The following is an 18,061-nucleotide window of genomic DNA, read 5'->3' on the forward strand; positions in this document are numbered from 1 at the left end:
ACATACTTATGTATGTTGTATTTATCATATTTTTACAATTACGATGGAAGAAGCCTTTTTATGTTGAAGAAATGCGAAATTTGAAGAAATTGTTAGCTAAACAATATTTAAAGAAATTATATGGGAATTAAATCCATTCAAGTCGTATGAAATCTTCTCATTCCCCTTATTATAAGTCCATCATCATGATACTGTGGGAAACCCACTTCATTTTGAAACTCCCATAAATTAATAATTCATATACTCACTCTACAGGTTTATTTCCCCGAATTATGCTCCCAGAAAAATAATCTAAAGGAATTATAATTCACACATTCATAACTAACGCATCTTAAAACTATCTGCAGGAAGTTATGAAAGGGACTCCAAATTATAACTTTGTAAAAATGAATTAACAGCTCTATTCTGTGAGTCTGGGAGTTGAGATTAGATCTGTTTCGACACTCCCTCATAAAAATGTCCTATTAGTCGGAAAATTGGATGTAATGTAAGCAAAATATGTTATATTTGTGGCAAAAGACAGTCCAAAAAAATAGATAATATAAAGTTTAGTTCTAGTTACAACTTGTATAAGGAAATTGTACAAATTAGACATCTTATCTATATTTATAAGTCTGTTTTGGTTTTATCAAATATGGTACCCAAAACAGCCAAATGGATCATTGTAAAATTAAAATTAAAAATCAGAGTAAACGTATAAAATAACCAAGCACGTTTCATTGATGTTTTTGGGGTCTCTTAGGTCATTAACGGGGTGTTTTGAACGGAATAAAAACTCATATTTCTTCTCTCTTTCTATACCTCTCTCTATCTCTGTCACTCCCCTCTTCCTTTCTTCTCATGTACACCCTTGTTTCTATCTCTTTTCTTCTACCTTCATTCTTTGTTTCTATTCTTTTTTATTCAGTTCTGCAGCGTGGGTACCATCTGCTAGTATATATACTATGTAAGATCCTCTAAAAAAAAAATTGTATAAAAAAAAGTTATGCAAAAATTATAAAGGCTAAACACAACCCTCTCGATAAAGAAAATTGCTCTGGTTACCATAATTTGATATCGATAAAACATTTAAATAAATTGAAATTATGGGGAGACATTTTATATAAGTATATAGCTACACTTCTTCATTTTGCCATATCTAAGGTTCTTCCTGAATTGACACCGTTCGTTCATTTAACCCTTAAAATACCACAGGTTCACTTTAACCCTTAAAATACTACTAGTTGAGTCCTTTAAAGCACTAATGAGTCTGTTTGACCCATATGTGTAGGAGAGGGAAGAGCAAGGCAATTTCCCCCCCCCCATTTTACGCAGACTAAACAATATTCAATTTACAATATTTGGCGAATCAATTTATCTTTATTTTATTATAAAATAACCCCAAATAAATGGATAAATTCAAATTAAAAACCCATAAAGTAAACCTAATCAAAGAACACCTATTGAAAATTAGGCTATCCCAAAAAATGTACTTTAACAGAAATTAAAAAATGTCAGAATTGTACTTTACATAAAAAAAGGTGGTACAAAAAATTTTTTTTATTTAAAAAAGTCACCATATTAAAAAGTCTTAAATTTTTAAAAATCCGATTCCCAAATTTGTAATAAATTAGTTATTTGAGCTAAATGAAAATTGTCTCCTTAAGAAATTATCATCTCCTACGCCTATGATTCAATCCATTCTAATTCTTAAACAACTTATTGTATCTTAAAGTGCACATGGAGGCTGTGTTCCCTAAGAATAATGATTGTGCCCCTCTCCAAACTCAAACAGATGTATAAACAAGGCTCCGGGGCTGAGAAGCTTTTTAAGCTCCACTAAACTATTGATAGAAAGAAAATAATACACATTTTCAGTTCATTAAGCTCTAAGCTTAATAGGCCCTAGTCCTGAAGCACGTATCTATACACATAATTGAAATTAATCTTCGTGGATCTATATTCTGGTTACAAAACTAGTACTTCACCTAAGGCTCCTAGATGCTCAATATTGGTTTAACTTGTCTATAATGTATATGTATATCTATATAGTGATCTCAAATGCAACAGTTTTTTACCTTCTAGATTCAAAGTTTTAATGAGTAATAATGAATCAAATTGATCAAGTGTACCTTATATGATAGAAGTTATAAAACTGTGTTACACAAAAGGCTTGGTATGTGGAGTGCGTGATTTTATTAAATTAGGTCAAGAAAAAAGGTCATCCAAAAATTTTAATACAAAAAATTTTACAATTTTTGATGTTTGAAATAATGGTAGTACTTTGAGATATTAGATATTTTCTCAGTTGGTACACAATCTAAAAAGTTTGGAAAGCACTGGTCTATAAATATTTTTATTTAAAATAAACATTAATCTCTCAACTATATTTATAATTATTAATTATATGCGAAATGATGGCTTTGTTAAATCCAGTTGGTACTAAATATTTTGTGAATCATCTATTATTGTAAAGTTTAAATGTGTAAAAAAATTATCCATATTTTGATAATTAATTATAAGTTTGAAATGACTTATCATCCATTTAAATTACACTTTATTTTGTTGTCAGTTATCTATTTTTCCCTTATCAGTGTTCTTAACGCTGATTGTTTGAATTCGAATAAGTTCTTATTGTGCAGTGAACAATTCCCACCGTTATTAAATAATACTTCTATAATTGAAAAGAATTGGCTATTAACAATTACCAACTGATTTTTGGGACTTTTAACGTATTTTTTAGGGTAAAAGGTTGCGAGATTCAATAAATTAACAACGTATTCCAGATCCTGACTTTGTGAACTTGTTAAAATATAAGCCTCCATTATTTGTTTACTTCCATGAGTATCTTTAAAAAATGGTTCGGATATTTGTAATTATACATACCCACATCAAAATGACTTCCAAAATTATATTGAAAGGATCATTTTCTACTCATTTAATCTGATTATATTTATCTGAAATAATATTTAGACTTAAAATATAAACATATATATATATATATACTTTTTTTTTGTCTTATTTTATTTTAATGATTTAAATATTAGACATTATTTATTGATAATCTTTTGAACGAAAAATATCTTTATGTTGATATAAATCAATTTTAATATTTAATTTATAGATATTTTTTATTATAACTGATAAAAATGCCCCTTAATGGGGTTTTAGGTCTTTTTTTTTTGTAGATATAACCCATAAAAATATTTAACCGAGAGTCTGATTTATAAAAGATGAAACAATTTAGTGCTGTATTGATATTTTTTGCTGAAGAAAAACTATATAATGTTTATTATTTTCTAGCAAAATAATTGGCTCATATTTATATCCATCCTTGGATCTTATAATCTTTACAAAATGGCGACTATAATCATAATCGTTTAAATAATGACTGGTTGTTGTTGTTTTTTGTTTTTTTTTGCAATGTTTTATAGGTACATATAAGAATGTAAATACTTCGTTCATAAAATAAAAAGCACAAAACCCATTATTTCCTGCAAAACCAAGAGATCTAACAATAAAAAGAAGAAAAAGAGTTGAAAGAACAGGTCTATAGAACTTGACTTTTTGCAATATTACTCTCAGCTTACTGCCTCAAACTAAAAAGTAATAAATATAACTTATTTATGTCTAACAAATAATAATAATAATTAATGATTATTATTAATGAAACAGAGGTAACTTTCAAAACACGTGGCTTAACATTGAGTCAAGTCAATATTTTTAGTTGAACAATTCGTGTATATCTATCCTTAGGTAGCTGTGAATGTAACAGATTTGAACTGAGTTTTCTTTATACTTAGGATTATAGATTGTAACAATAATGTGTATTTTAATAAAAGAGAAAATAATAACTATACGAATTATATTAATATTAATCATTTAAATAAGCAACAATAATATTATGATTTAGATTCAAAGAGAAAAGCCCTCCAGCTCATGATCCTCTCCACTGCAATCATCGATGGGTTCCTCTTTCCCAGAAAATCCAGTTTTAGATGAATGTTTCCTTCGTTTATGTTCAGACAAAGCGTCCCAGTATTCGAGGATATCTCCACATACGTCACAAATATCCCTGGAAGCCTTGTAATTTGGAGACATGTGTTTCATTAGGAGATGTTTGTAGACTTGACGCAAATCAGTACAACTTTCTTTGCAAAAAGCACAAGAAAGGCTTAAACCCAGATGACTCACATTCCAATGTTGACGGAGATTAGTGGATTGTTCATATTTCTTTCCACAGAGCTTGCAGGTATAGTTATAGTTATGATGAACCTTCATTACATGAACTTTAAAATCCTTGCGCCCCTTTGTGGGCTTTGCACATATGACACATTTGCTAAAATCCGTAATGGAGGACATATGAGACCCTTCCCAATGATTGTCGATTAGACATAATTCTGGAAAGGATTTATAACATAATGGAGCTTGGCATACAAAGTCTGAACTTAGGGATTGACATGGGAAGCCTTTTTCACATGTTAACTTATGGTTCACTATGGCTTGACGGGAAGAAAATGCTTCATTGCAAATGGAGCAGGAATATTGAATACGAATGTGGTGTCTTCGGCGATGAACCAAGAAGAGTCGATGACTAGGGAATGATGCATCACAATGTGGGCATGAAAACTGTGTCGATGATAAATTAAGTCTTTTCGTGTCGCTCTCATCCATTGGATCCTGAGAAGGCTTTGAGGATGTGTATATTTTGTGAACAACGCTCAAATGTTTTTTAAGGTTCACGCTCACAGAAAAACACTCCAAACAAACTTCACACTTAAAATAACGTCCTAAATGCTGTTTCTTCCAATGTGTGACGAGAGTAAACTTGGACTTGAGATAAATTTTGCAAATTATACAAAAGTACTCTTTGTTTTGTTTTTTATCAGGATCAGATACAGAAGAGGATGCTATGGGCTTCCTAAGTTCATTATGTTTATCCTTGTAGTGGTTTGTAAGCTCGTCTATAAGTAGAATACTAAATGGACCTCCCTCAGTACAGTTTTCAAATTCACATGAAGCCGGATAAGATTTGTAGATATGGTCTTTGGACGGAAACTTGGGATCGCATTTATATTTGTGTTCATACATTTCTGACTCACTCTGTAAGCAAATGCTACAGACTTCACAAAAGAAAATATTACTTTTGTGATTGTTGAGTTCATGAAAGCGAAGTGTTACAGAACATTTGAAAGCCTCTTCACAGTATCGACATTTGAACTCATGATATAATGATATGTGATTTTCTAATTGTTCGCCTAAAGGAAAACTCTCTGGGCAATGAGGACATTTCTTTGAATGAAATGAACTTAGTGAAGAAGCTAAAGAAATATTCCTTTTTATTTTCCAAAGACAATTTGATAAATTTGCTTCCAAATGGAATCCCAAGGATTTTCGTCCCTTAAATGGAGTATCACATCCTGGACAAACATAGTGTTTACCCAGTACGTTTCCATATTGAGATTCCATAGCTAAGAAATCTTCTGGTGAACACGTTAAAAGAGACTTAGGGAGTGTGGAAAAATCCAAATCGTAGCAAGAACGACGGTGGTTCCTCATTTTTAGCGCTGAATCAAATTTATCACCACAGATATGACATATAAAAAGATGGAGATCCTTGTGCTTTGTATCAAGATGTCTCACCAGTTGTTTTTTATGAATAGACCCAGAGCTACAAAACCAACATTGCACTTCTTTTAATAGCTCCACACTTTTATACCTGACAGGAACTGCCAGTATATCTTGAAAGACGGAGGATTGGGCTAAAGAGAGGGCAGACTCGTTGACAGGTTCCAAAATAAAACCTGATGATGAGTGAATGTCGTGAAACAAGAACGGCTCAGAATTTGCGTTTTTATCATCTCGCCAAACCTCACGGAATCTCTCCATGTCTTGATACAAATAAATATCCATCAATGCATTTCTCAGAGACTCTGAATCAATTCTCTCCACATAGATGCATAAAGACTCCTCCATATTTTTAAAAAATGGCCTCAAAAGATGGACAAACTCGTTGGATATGAGAGCAAGAACAAGGCAATGGGTTTTAACGACTCCGTTGTGACATATCAACTCTATATCAGAGCTTTGATCCATGTAGTTCCATGCATAGTCCAAGAAAACTTTACATTGCCGGAAGGCACAATTGTTATTGAGAGGATTTGAATCATTAATGGAGTACTCATGTCTTGATATCTTTTCATCAATTTGAGCCTATTAATAATAATTATTATTATTCAGTAATAAAAAAGAAATGAAGACAAAGTGTTTTTACCGGGTGGGTGATCGATGCAGCCCTTTTCCTCGTTGATTGGACCCGAGGGACATCCATGACGATTGGGAAATTGTCAGTTATACTATATTAACTGTATTGGCATTGAATAAAATAAGAATGGATACAAATCCTAAATTTCATGACAATTCCCTTGACTTCTTGCTTCAAGCTGCAGTACTGGGACGTAGAGTGTTGATATAAATTGATAGAGTTTCTCATGTTATTTTAATATGGACTCTTGAAAAAAAACGCACAACCTTTATTTATTAAAAACGATATTTCTAGCTTATCGGCAATCAACGCAAAATCAAGCTAGAATGATTTTTCTCAAAATTGGGTGTGGAGGACATATGTATTCTTCGACAAATTATCGTCAATTTATATCAATAGCGTACTATATTGTCCATAGCGAGTTCAATATAGTATCTTAAATTAAATGAAGGTTCTAAACATATATAAATAATTAATAGAGGTAGAGAGGTAACAAGGTGCGCAAAAGGTTGAAAAATGCAATTTTACTAGAACTAATGTTCTAATAACATTGGTACAATATACTCCACCCTGCGAAAGGGGTACGTTCAAAAATATTACGTCAGATTTAATTTTTAATAATATAAATTTTATATATTTAATGGATTTGTCTCGGAGCATGAGGACTTAGACTAAGAATAAGTACTATGGACATCTAAGGATCTCTGTGCGACTGCAATGACAAGATTGAAATTGATGTATTACATGCATTGGAACACCCAACAGGTCAATTCGTATGTAAATTGATATTTGTAATTGTATTTATATACTATTACTTATTAATATATAGTATATACTATATAAATTAAGGAGATAATTATGGTCTCGAAGCGTTAAAACAGACATCTCAGTAAGTTTTTGTCATTTGAAATTGATGATATAAGTACACTTTGTATGTGAAGTCTCCATGTATTGCTATGAATCAGTAACATGACTGACTCTGAGTATGATTAATCAGACTCAATTTGTACAAGATAGCAGGAAGACGCGAAGGCATGGTAACTAAGAGTATTGCAGTTTTGTATTTTTCTACTCAGCGACCATCTCCGAGATATTTATTTGAAACTAAAGTAAAAATTATTCGATAGTAAACTCCTTCTCGTCTCCGAAAATATTGAATCGACTACAGCACAGAATATTATTATCAAATGAAGGAGTATTCTGTTAAAAGTTCTTTGATCATCAAAGGATTTATGTGTATTAAGTCAAGAAGAACGTCATTATCCTCTTCACTCACGTTGTTTTTTAAAGAAGACTTTAGTATTTATGTGATACCATTAGACATATGTTTCATGAATTAACAAAAATGTAACTGATATTATCAAGCAAATAATTATGATAAAATGGTGATATACTCACTCATCATATATTTTAATGATAAAAATTATATGTTTAAAATATATCAGACACCATCTATTTATCCAAGAGTTTATTCTAACAATTTTGCTCTTTGTCTTTCGGCAGGTGGATCCGTATTTATTCAAAAAGCTTAAAACGCTATCTTGCTATATATATATACATTTTTATAGACAAAAGTGTACTTAAAATATTCTCAGACCAGTAAAAACAATGCCCTTAATTTCTTCTAAATCCTAAAAGTTTAATAAATCATCATCTTACCACGAAGATAGGCATGACATCAGGATTGATATTTCCTTCTTAAAATTATCTATTTTAATTAAATTGGTTCATATAGCAAATATTGACATAATAAGGGACGCTCCTATCCTTTCTTTACAAATACTAAATAAAATACCAAAGAAGGTATTTTAAACAATGGGCTGGTACCCAATACTCATTCAAATGGAGTGTAATTTTACGTTTTCAAGGTTGTGTAACAGATATAATCTAAGTTAAAATCATAAATATGGATTATTATTCATATCAAATAAAGAATACTAGATTAGAGAGGAGTTCACTAGAGACAGAACTGATTCGGCTGTTGACTGCAGGCTGATATTCAATTTACTTAATATTTATCTTTTCTATCAATTGTGTACATACTACATAGTCAAACATAAAGTATTTTAAGAGAATGTAAGATACTTAGATACTCTAGTATACTAATTCCATTGATTTGAACTAGAGTGGATCAAAGTCAGCTCTGGGCATTGTACCAAAAATTTTGGTTCCGTATCCTTAACTTCGTACCATTTTTTCAGATTATGGTTCCTTAATTCACCAAATTATTTGTTACGAATCCAAGATATTCTAGTAATAAATATTCAAAAATACCTCAAATGATAAGTATAATAATAAAACATACAATTTTATATCTTACATTATCTTATAATAAATATAATTATTTAATAACAATAAACAAAAAATAAAATTAAATATATATAATTATAATGATAAATAAAAAAATAAAATACACAATTTACGAGATGTAAATTGTAACTTTTCCTCCTCTTTTTTCCAAGTTTCCCTTCATAAAGACTTAAGTCTTTCAAAATTGTGGGAGGTAAGGAAAATCGGTCACAAATTGCATAAACCTACACTAATGAGCCCCTCCACGACTGCAGATGAGGACAGGGTGGTGCATAAGTACTTTTCAATGTATCCCCCCCCGGGTCCAAGTCATAAATGAATAAGAGAAATATATTGGATCAACATAAAAAAATGAGCTATTAAGTCCTTACAGTATGTACGTACCATTTTCTGGTTCCATACTGGCACGGAAGTACACTTTTGATACAGATTTGCAAAATCCTACATTTCATGGCAATTCAGTAGCTGTAGTACGATTTATGAGTAAATCCATACCTTTTTAGGGAAATTTATTAAATAATATAGATCAATTTAGTTAAAAAAACAATATAATATATTCTAAATATTTATTTAATAAATGCAGTCTGAAGATGTATAATTTCAAGACAAGACACATAACTGGATAACATATTTATGTAAGAGGGGAGTAGAATACGTTTCAAAACATAAACATCAATTAAAAGATACAAATAACCAGGATTATTATAATCATAAATAAATAAGTAAAAAAAAAGCTACTCTTGCAGCAATACTCAACTCAATGATTATGACACGAACATCATCATAACAAGAGAAATTTCGTTCTATATGTTCATAGTAATGTTTTAAACATTATTAACAAGGGAATAATTATACTCCCTTATACATATACATTAGTAATTAGATTCCCTAATTTAAATATGGTATGAAGAAGAAACGGCGAAGTTTAGTCATAAACATAAAAAAACCAACTTGAGATAATTAATATAATAATAATATAGATATGTACATAGTATACATATAATAAGTATTTTAATTTTGAGGAAGTTGATCAATGGGAACTGTGAAAGTAAATCCTTCAGGAAAGAGTTCAATTGCACGGGTCAGCATGAGCTTGTAAGATTGACGTATGGTCACATCCGCAACCCCAGCAATATCCGCAATTTCCTTTTGCGTTTTCCTATCTGAGGAGGCTTGTGATGCCATATAAATCGCTGCTGCAGCTACAGATATAGGAGATCGCCCAGGCACAATATCCAGATCTACTGATTTCTTAGCAATATGTGTTGCAGCTTTTTGGACATCTCGTGAGAGGCCCAGGGCACCACAGAAACGATGCATGAAGTCACCCGTCGTAATAATCTCCACATTGGTATCATGCGCCTTGAGAATGAGCTTGAAGCAACGACCAATTTCTTTTTTGTTGACCGTGCTTACAGCTACGATTTCTTTAAACGTTCGAGGCACTCCTTCCTGTCGACACGCAATATACAGGGCAGCTGAGGCAATTGCATCATTGGAGCGTCCTTTGAGACTCTTTCCGTCATGAACCATTTTAAATAACCTAATTTAACCAGGAAATGTTGAGAGTGACTTTGGACTCAAATAATGATATCATCAAAGACTTACGCATTAGCTCTATCCGTGATTGTTCGAGGCAAATTGATGCGATCGCACATGTTTGCAATAGTTCGAAAGGCGTTGATGAGTGCTCTGTCCGAGGAGCTAAAGGTTTTCCGACTCGTGTACCTAAGATAAGGGAATGGAGTGAATGAAGTAGTAAGGGGATTTACATGGCACACTGCCCATTCAATATGCAAAATAAAGCTTAAAACTTACAAAGCCCCTCCATCTGAGCCAAAAGAGGCTGCACCACAGCTAGGACCTATCATTGTGCTCAGATCCCCACCTCCAAGTAGGGAATTCTCGGGACCACCGACACGAGAACGATCCTCTCCTCCTTTATCGTTGGAAAAGGTTCGCCACTCGGAGCCAACATCAATGACGCGATCTCCGACAACAAGTCCACATTCGGAGCAAATCATGTCTCCAGCACGATGGTCCTCCATAAGGGGAGCATCTGGATGAGATGGGCATCGTACTTTTGCAGACATACCCAATATATAGGATTTTTATCTCTTAGAGATTCTGAGGAACTAATAAGAAGTAGAACGAACAATATGTTAATATTAACAAAGTCAAAGAAAGAGTCAATATGCAATAAATAGCTACAATTAAAGTCTCTAGCTAATGGCTACTGCTACTGATGAATAGAATGAAGATCGATATACGCAACAAATAATTATGTAGTACATATAAAAATACAAAAAAAATGAACACATAATTTGATTGTCCTCAAAACCTCTTAAGTTCACAACAATGAACTACCCAAAAATAAGTCCTTTTATATAAAACTTTTTTTTTCGTGTTTTAGTAAAAATATTTAGATTAATATTAAACCAAATAATAATATCCGTGATGATTGCATATCGATAAAATAATTAAACTTTGCTATTTATTGTGGGAGTTCATAAATCATAGTCCATATTAATAAAGTAGATGGTGACATCTACCATCCATAAATTATCAAACATTAATTAAATATGTAATATTAGAACAAATACCCATTATTATTAATTTAAATATTTCATAGTAATTAATTATATAACATAACAACAATCAACCAGTGTGACTCTGTTCAAGAGTTATTTAGAGATATTTACTAAGAAGCAAAAGTTATAAGATTATGTAACTGTTATTTTATAGAATTTTTGATACATATTTCAAATTTCAACATGACTTCAAATTGAAAATTATAAACTGCCCCATCTTGTAAATATGTACCTGCATCATATTCTGTAAGGCGTGGGGCATTTCTAACTTTACTCACAATCAAAGTTGTGCCTGGTTCAGGTTAGGCGGTTCTATCAGTCTAGGTTCTTTTTTATCAGGCTCATTTTGGTAACAGTCACTTAAAAAAAGAGCCGCAGCTACCTTGTATGCAGAGTTCGTAGTGCCCCAAATTCCAACAGGAGGGCCGGAAATTAAGGTTGCTTAAGACAATGGTTTTCAAAGTGGGGGCCGTGAGGGGAGGGCCCAGGAAGATGGATAATTGAGGATTGCTTTCAGTCTACACATACATAATACAAATATTTCGTATAAAGGGGGTCTCAGCTAAAAATATATTAGTCTAGGGGCCTTGGTATCGTAAAATTTGGGAAGCCTTGGCTTAAGAAATATTATATTTATCATATTATAGGGCCCCAACATGCTTAGTAGCAGACCTAGACTTTTTCTGTTTCTTTTAGGGAAAAGGTTGCGTCATACGATCAAAGTTACGAGGTGTTTCATTTACTTAACATAGTTAAGTAATCTATGCATAAACTTATGTATATCATAAAGGATATACATAAGTTAAACCTTAGCTAGTATTCCATATACAGTATATGCTCGCGCTATATAGGGAGAGGGAAATCATATTGAAAATGGTCAAATTAATTAAGAAAATTAAAAAAATATATTCAGAAAATACTTCTATTTAATACATATACGAATAATTATAAAATTTACTAGTCCCATATTCCATTGGAAGTTCATTTTTTTGCACCTGAAATAAAATTTCCTGAAATTTCCTCCGATTTCTCAATCGCCAATCACTAGTCTCCATGAGCTACAAAAATAGTTATAGGGGCTTGGGTATAGCATAAACCCTCCTTATATGACCTCCACAAAAATCAACACCCCCGTTTTAGCCTGTCCCAGCTCAAAAAAGAGGGACCCATGCAAAATTTTAGCGTTCTTGGCTCAATTGTGTGGGAACGTATAAAGGACATCTACAAACACACACACACACAATCTCTCTTTTACATATAGAGAGATTAAAAGGTTATAAATATAATAAAAAATACAACAAACGAAAATAAACACAATAACCGAGACCCATTAGCAATATATTGTGCTTTCAGTTTAACTTTGTCGGTTCCGGTTCAAGAAATGGTACCACTTGAACCACTAGACCGATAAGGGCACAACCTTGCTCACAATCATTGATAGATAATTTGATATACTTGGATTTTACAAAATTAATTATTCATGATTTAGAATATCAAAATAGATGATCTATATTATGTATGAAATATTCACACCTTTCCACATATAAATTTCTATCCAATTAATCTTACTCGTAATTACTGTAAGTATTAAATGGCACTCTTGGGGTTGGTAGTTTTGTTTTAGTATGTAAAAATGAAAAACTCTCGCAAGTGTTTGAATCGTGACCTGTAATTTTGCTGCAAACATTTTGCCAATGGTAATTTTGTGTCGAAGAGATTTTGCCGCTCGACATATTTGCCGCCTTTCTATGTTTTTATTTTATTATCGGTTTGAATTTTACTGTTTAATCGTGATCAAATAGCTAGGACAAGAAGAAAAAAGGAAAATAGTGATGAAATAATTAATACAACAGTAACATTCGAGCCTTCAATAATAAAAAATATTACGCAATTGCTCCGGTTTATTTATATATGTGTATGTTTTATAACTTATTTGGCTTATAAATTATAAGCCAAATAAAGAACGTTGAAAAAAAAAGGCAGCGAATCTCGAGGCAAAATTACTTAAAATCGTTTTGTAAGTAGTATCGAACGTGTGTACAGGCCACAGGGAGAACACTGATGTGTCATCACTCATCCTATTATTATCTAGAATTTAAAAAAAAAATAACACTTGTATTGAATACTACATGATACCAGTGATAAACAAAGTTTATCTGTATGTATGGAAAAATGTCACATCATATAATGCTCCTGATGTATATCATAGACATATTTTGAACTAAGAATGTAGTTGTATTATTGAAATATTGTAGGCGTGTGCTCGTAGCATAGTTTTTTGCTATATTGTTTCTGTTTGTTTTTGTTATAATTCTCTAATTGATAAATGAATAATGATAGACCATAGTTCATATGTATTTACAGTACATTTTAAAATTTGAATAAAATATAAATTCTAAAAATGAATTTACTCTCGCAAACATTTTGTATGTAGCATACCGGGGGCAATAGTATGTTTCAAGGAATAAATACTAGAATATCTGGAAGTGCGTTTTAAACCGGCCAGCGTTTTTTTATGCCAAAACAGAGGTGAACTAATAAATAATCTTTCGTGTACTTATTCTTATTGTCTATTGAATAAGAATGAGAGCTATTCATAACTTTAGAATAAAAAGGAATTGCCAATAATTGTTTCTGGAATATCATTCTGATATCTGAATTAATTGGACAATGGAGCTTTTATTGTTTTTTGAAGTGAATATTCATCATGGTTTTCGAGTGTTTTGCTCCTGGCTGCAATTATGGCTGTCCTAGTTCTTTCTAAGGACTCTGATGTGATTCTTCATGATAAGATGATAGTGGCTTAGGGCATGCCAAGAGATACAAAATATTAGACACCAACAAAAAGTTCAAGGTTATGCAGTCAATACTTCACAGCAAATGACTTCATTACCTTATCTGTTGATAGAAGACGCCAGGAAAGGAGATTACTCCAGCTAAGGTAGTTCATTTTTCACTAAAATCATTACTATACTCTTGTTTAGTAGGATCTTTTTATTAAATATTGTATTTTATAATAGTATTAGTATTTTAGTCTATTTTTTTAATCTTTCAGACGCCTAAAAAGGGATGCTATACCATCTAAATGGTCAAATCTCCCAAGCTATCTTTTATCAACGCCATCAACCTCCAGATCAACGAGAGCATCCACTAACAACCAGAAACTTCAGTTTAAAACTATTAGATATGAATTATTGGAGAAAGAAATGTTTAATAAAGAGATTGTTCGGTCCGCTAAACATCTCTATGACAAGCTTTCTTCTGAATCATTGCCCTCTGGATTATAGTTATTGAAAACTCCAAAGGTTTCTCTAGTCAAAATAATCCATTCAGATGTAGAGGCTTAGATATTGTAGCTAGCCTCGAAGTGGAAGATGACCTCTCATTTAAAGTGTTACACAATCATGTACAATTAAAAACGAACTCTGTGTCATATTGCCTAAGATTTCCTGGTAAAATATAATCTACAGCAGAAGCCATCAATGTTGTAGGTTTTTTTTTTTTTTTTTTGGGGGGTCCAACGTAGCTTATAAAGAAGTGGATGTCTACAAGAAGATTTGTGATGAATTCTTTCAATTCCTCAACTAAGGGGAGATGAATTAATATCAGGCTTCTAAGTTGTCATTTATTGTACAACAAAGGAATCTCGTATTCAAATCGGCCAAAAAACAGAGCAGATATTCTCCTATGATCCTCACTATAGCCTTAATCTGGCAAAATATTAGTCCTAGTCTTTACAATGAAATTCTACAGGAGATGTTTCAGTCTGATCCAATTGAAAGAAGATTTGGCTGGTGTCGTCGACTAAATGGTGGCAATTATTATATTAGCGTTCGGCTAATTTTAGAAGCATAAAAAAATTAGAGTGTTAGCATTGGTAGAATTTTCCAATATAGGCATTTTCAGTATAACAATAGTTTCATTATCATCCAGAACTACTGTTACACTGAAAATACTGAGGAATATCTCATATAGATATATTCCTCCCCAGTGGAAGCCTTTTGAACTGGAGACGGTTACATCCAATGGAGAGCAACACTTTATTCTTCGTCGCTGGATATATTGCCTTTTCTTTGGTTAAAAAGGTTGATTGTGCATCATGCAGGGCATTCTTAGTTTTTAGAGACTCTTCTCCTGACAACATCAGTTTCACCGTGGACTTGGATAAGGAAAAAGTTGAACTAAATAAATTCATCCAAAATCATTAACAGAGGTAGACTCTCAACACCATCTCACCTACTTATTTTATCTTGTTTATATCCTCACTCTTTTCCAAATTCATCTACAACCATGAGAAGGAAAGGGATAATATTAAAATTTCCAAGATTTTAATTTGTTGAAAAGTTCATTGAGAGGATGCTTCATAACTCAGATTGAAGGTTGGGACCTTGATATTAAGCCTATCCTCGAAATTCAAGAAGACCTTACCTTTCGAATTTTTCATGGACATCATACGCTAAGCAATAGTTCAGTCTCCCACTGTCGTACAATGAAGACTAATGTCATCAAATCAGTAACTGAAGTAATCAACATTGGTGCGCATTAAGGATCAAAATAGTTCTTGAATAATGAAGAGACTTATGAAATCATCGTGGGCTTATTGATCAAACTATTTGTATCCCCAGACTTAGAGCCAATTCATTCTTCAAAATTGTCTTTCATTGACAGATGAACAGATGACATTACTCTTCAAGAAACGCAACAGAAGGAGATTTTTACCTTGTCTTCTCTCTGTTTGTCCTCTGTGGCAAAATGTTAGTACGGCCCTCTATAATCAAATCTTCAAGTCGAATTGCCTTACAGTTCCATGTCCCAAGTATCTTAGAACTCTGTCTACTACAGTTACGGTTAAGACTGGACTACCTTCGTCTATAGTTAAATATCTTGGAACAAGGATCAAACACAGTAGAGTGTCATGACAATCTTATAATCGATGAGGTCTACTCTACAGAAAGATTCGAGTTTGTTTGAGGTAAGTTCTTGGGCTACAAGAACAACCAAAGAACTAAAACGGTCCTTACATTTATGATCAAATCTGTTGGAGGAAACTAAATTAATGTGGTGTACTTATACCGGTTGCCAAATCAAACGTAAGATTTCTCTACAGCAAATATACTCTAATTAAATCGGATTTATCGTTTTGGCCGTATTAATTGATAATCACCCAGTTAGCAGAAATTTATCCACTCATTTTCTTTGTGGTGGTGAGCTCCAGACTTCAATAACTCACCCACCCACATAACATCAATAGAAAAGTTCATATCATCTTCGACCCTGTTCACAATTTAAAAAAATATTTATAACTGCTTCCAAATTCAAGGATACTTCCGCATTCCCTTAAACCGTCTAGGAATTAAATCATCATTACACCCTAACTTTGCTCATATCAAAGAAATACAACATAAAGAGTCAAGAAAGAGCTCAGAAACTACAATCGAAGCAATAATTGATACTGTGTGTGATCAAGGTCACAAATGGGCAAGCATTCTTGTCAAGATTACACATATCTTCTTCAACTTGATGGGGAAAAATTTGGTTGCTCAACTCAATTACAACATCCGACAGGAAGGCAGAAAAAGATCATCTGAAAACAAGTTCAAATCTAGAAAGGTTGCGAAACTTCAATCTGATAATGTTTAAGTTAGAAAATTAATTTTTCTCGTGTTTGCATCTATTTTTGAAATAATCAATGTAAATTATATTGATGATATATTGCAGCTTATTTAGTCTTGAATTCTTATTAATTGTCATATTATGAATAAATATTTATAGATTTTAACTCATACAATCTGTATTGAAAAACCGTATTAATATATATTTATTCAAAAAATAACATATCCGTGAACTTCTCCTAAGCTAGCCTTTGGTCTGTTGTCCAGGTGCTCAATCCGTCCATGTTCCATTATATATTAAAACATTTTTCTCAAACTATTATTGTTATACTTTCATTCTTGAGGAGAGAACATGTCATATGCATTGATATAAGTATTGAGTAGTTAGGGAGAGTAACCCCGAGGAATTATTCGATCTTCTATATTTTTATTATATTTTGTACAAGTTATGTTGCTTATATTACGTATTGTTCTTTTGGTACTTAAGTAATATCCCCATATTACTCAAAATTACTACGCAATTGTCCACACTGGTTAATAACTAATATATTTTGAAATTTATTATAGAATAGGAGGCGAAAAACCCCTACAAAGTGTATAAATTTTATACGAGAAGCTTAATTAAAGAAAGTCAAAGTTACTAGCTAAACTTAATAAAATGTTTAAAAATATATTATTTAGTATTACATAATTAACAATGTCCGTTAAACACACAGAAAATGTATGTAGAACATTTCGTTTTAGTAAACCCCACACATTTATTTGATATGTATGTATTTACATATAGCTATTAACTCAAATTATAATTAATGCAGTAGGGGAAAACGTACTAAGACACCCATAAATAATTATTTTGTAGGGAAGTTTATGAGTTCCCTTAACAAAAATCCTGCTGACGCCCTAGTAATCAATAATCATATATTAATTTGATATTATCGTTGTGTTATAATTTTTGACAAAATAATTAATTACCCAGCTATGAAAAAAACTCAACATTTATTTTACACTCTAAAAAATTGAATAAATTATAATAATTATTTTTTAAATACAAATGTTAATTAACTATTATGGAATATTAATATAAGTTTATGAAAATTTGTTATCTAGGCTTTTCATTGCTAAATAAATATATACAAGTATTAAATATAACATTAGTATAAATATTTATTTAGGTAAGGTCTGAAAATATCCCTTAAAAATATTTTAAATGACTGATGGATATTAATGATAAAAATAGGTAGGATTTTCGTTTTATTATAATAACTAATAAGAGTAGTTTAGTTACAAGATAGTTTTATTAGTTA

General features: G+C 31.8%; 2 protein-coding genes and 1 long non-coding RNA gene across 3 annotated transcripts; 1 reads left to right on the plus strand and 2 right to left on the minus strand.

The window, feature by feature from the left end:
- Positions 1 to 3,784: 3,784 nt before the first annotated feature.
- Positions 3,785 to 7,826, minus strand: LOC121121440 (uncharacterized). Its single transcript, XM_040716369.2, has 3 exons — positions 7,643 to 7,826; positions 6,254 to 6,490; positions 3,785 to 6,192 (listed from the first exon to the last, which is right to left on the minus strand). Exons 2-3 carry the CDS (start codon positions 6,308 to 6,310, stop codon positions 3,895 to 3,897), a joined length of 2,355 nt encoding a protein of 784 aa, XP_040572303.1. The 5' UTR covers positions 6,311 to 6,490; positions 7,643 to 7,826; the 3' UTR covers positions 3,785 to 3,894.
- Positions 7,827 to 9,084: 1,258 nt separating this feature from the next.
- TfIIB (transcription factor IIB) lies at positions 9,085 to 10,805 on the minus strand. The gene is made up of 3 exons (XM_040716400.2): positions 10,373 to 10,805; positions 10,163 to 10,282; positions 9,085 to 10,097 (listed from the first exon to the last, which is right to left on the minus strand). The coding sequence occupies exons 1-3, from the start codon at positions 10,645 to 10,647 to the stop codon at positions 9,566 to 9,568; spliced, it is 927 nt and encodes a 308-aa protein (XP_040572334.1). The 5' UTR covers positions 10,648 to 10,805; the 3' UTR covers positions 9,085 to 9,565.
- Positions 10,806 to 13,105: 2,300 nt separating this feature from the next.
- On the plus strand, positions 13,106 to 16,933 carry LOC121121465 (uncharacterized). Its single transcript, XR_005865469.2, has 2 exons — positions 13,106 to 14,086; positions 14,201 to 16,933. It is a non-coding gene; the product is annotated as an uncharacterized lncRNA (long non-coding RNA).
- The last annotated feature ends 1,128 nt before the right edge of the window (positions 16,934 to 18,061 follow it).

This window comes from Lepeophtheirus salmonis, chromosome 8, assembly GCF_016086655.4.
Source record: "Lepeophtheirus salmonis chromosome 8, UVic_Lsal_1.4, whole genome shotgun sequence".
Lineage (NCBI taxonomy): Eukaryota > Metazoa > Arthropoda > Copepoda > Siphonostomatoida > Caligidae > Lepeophtheirus > Lepeophtheirus salmonis.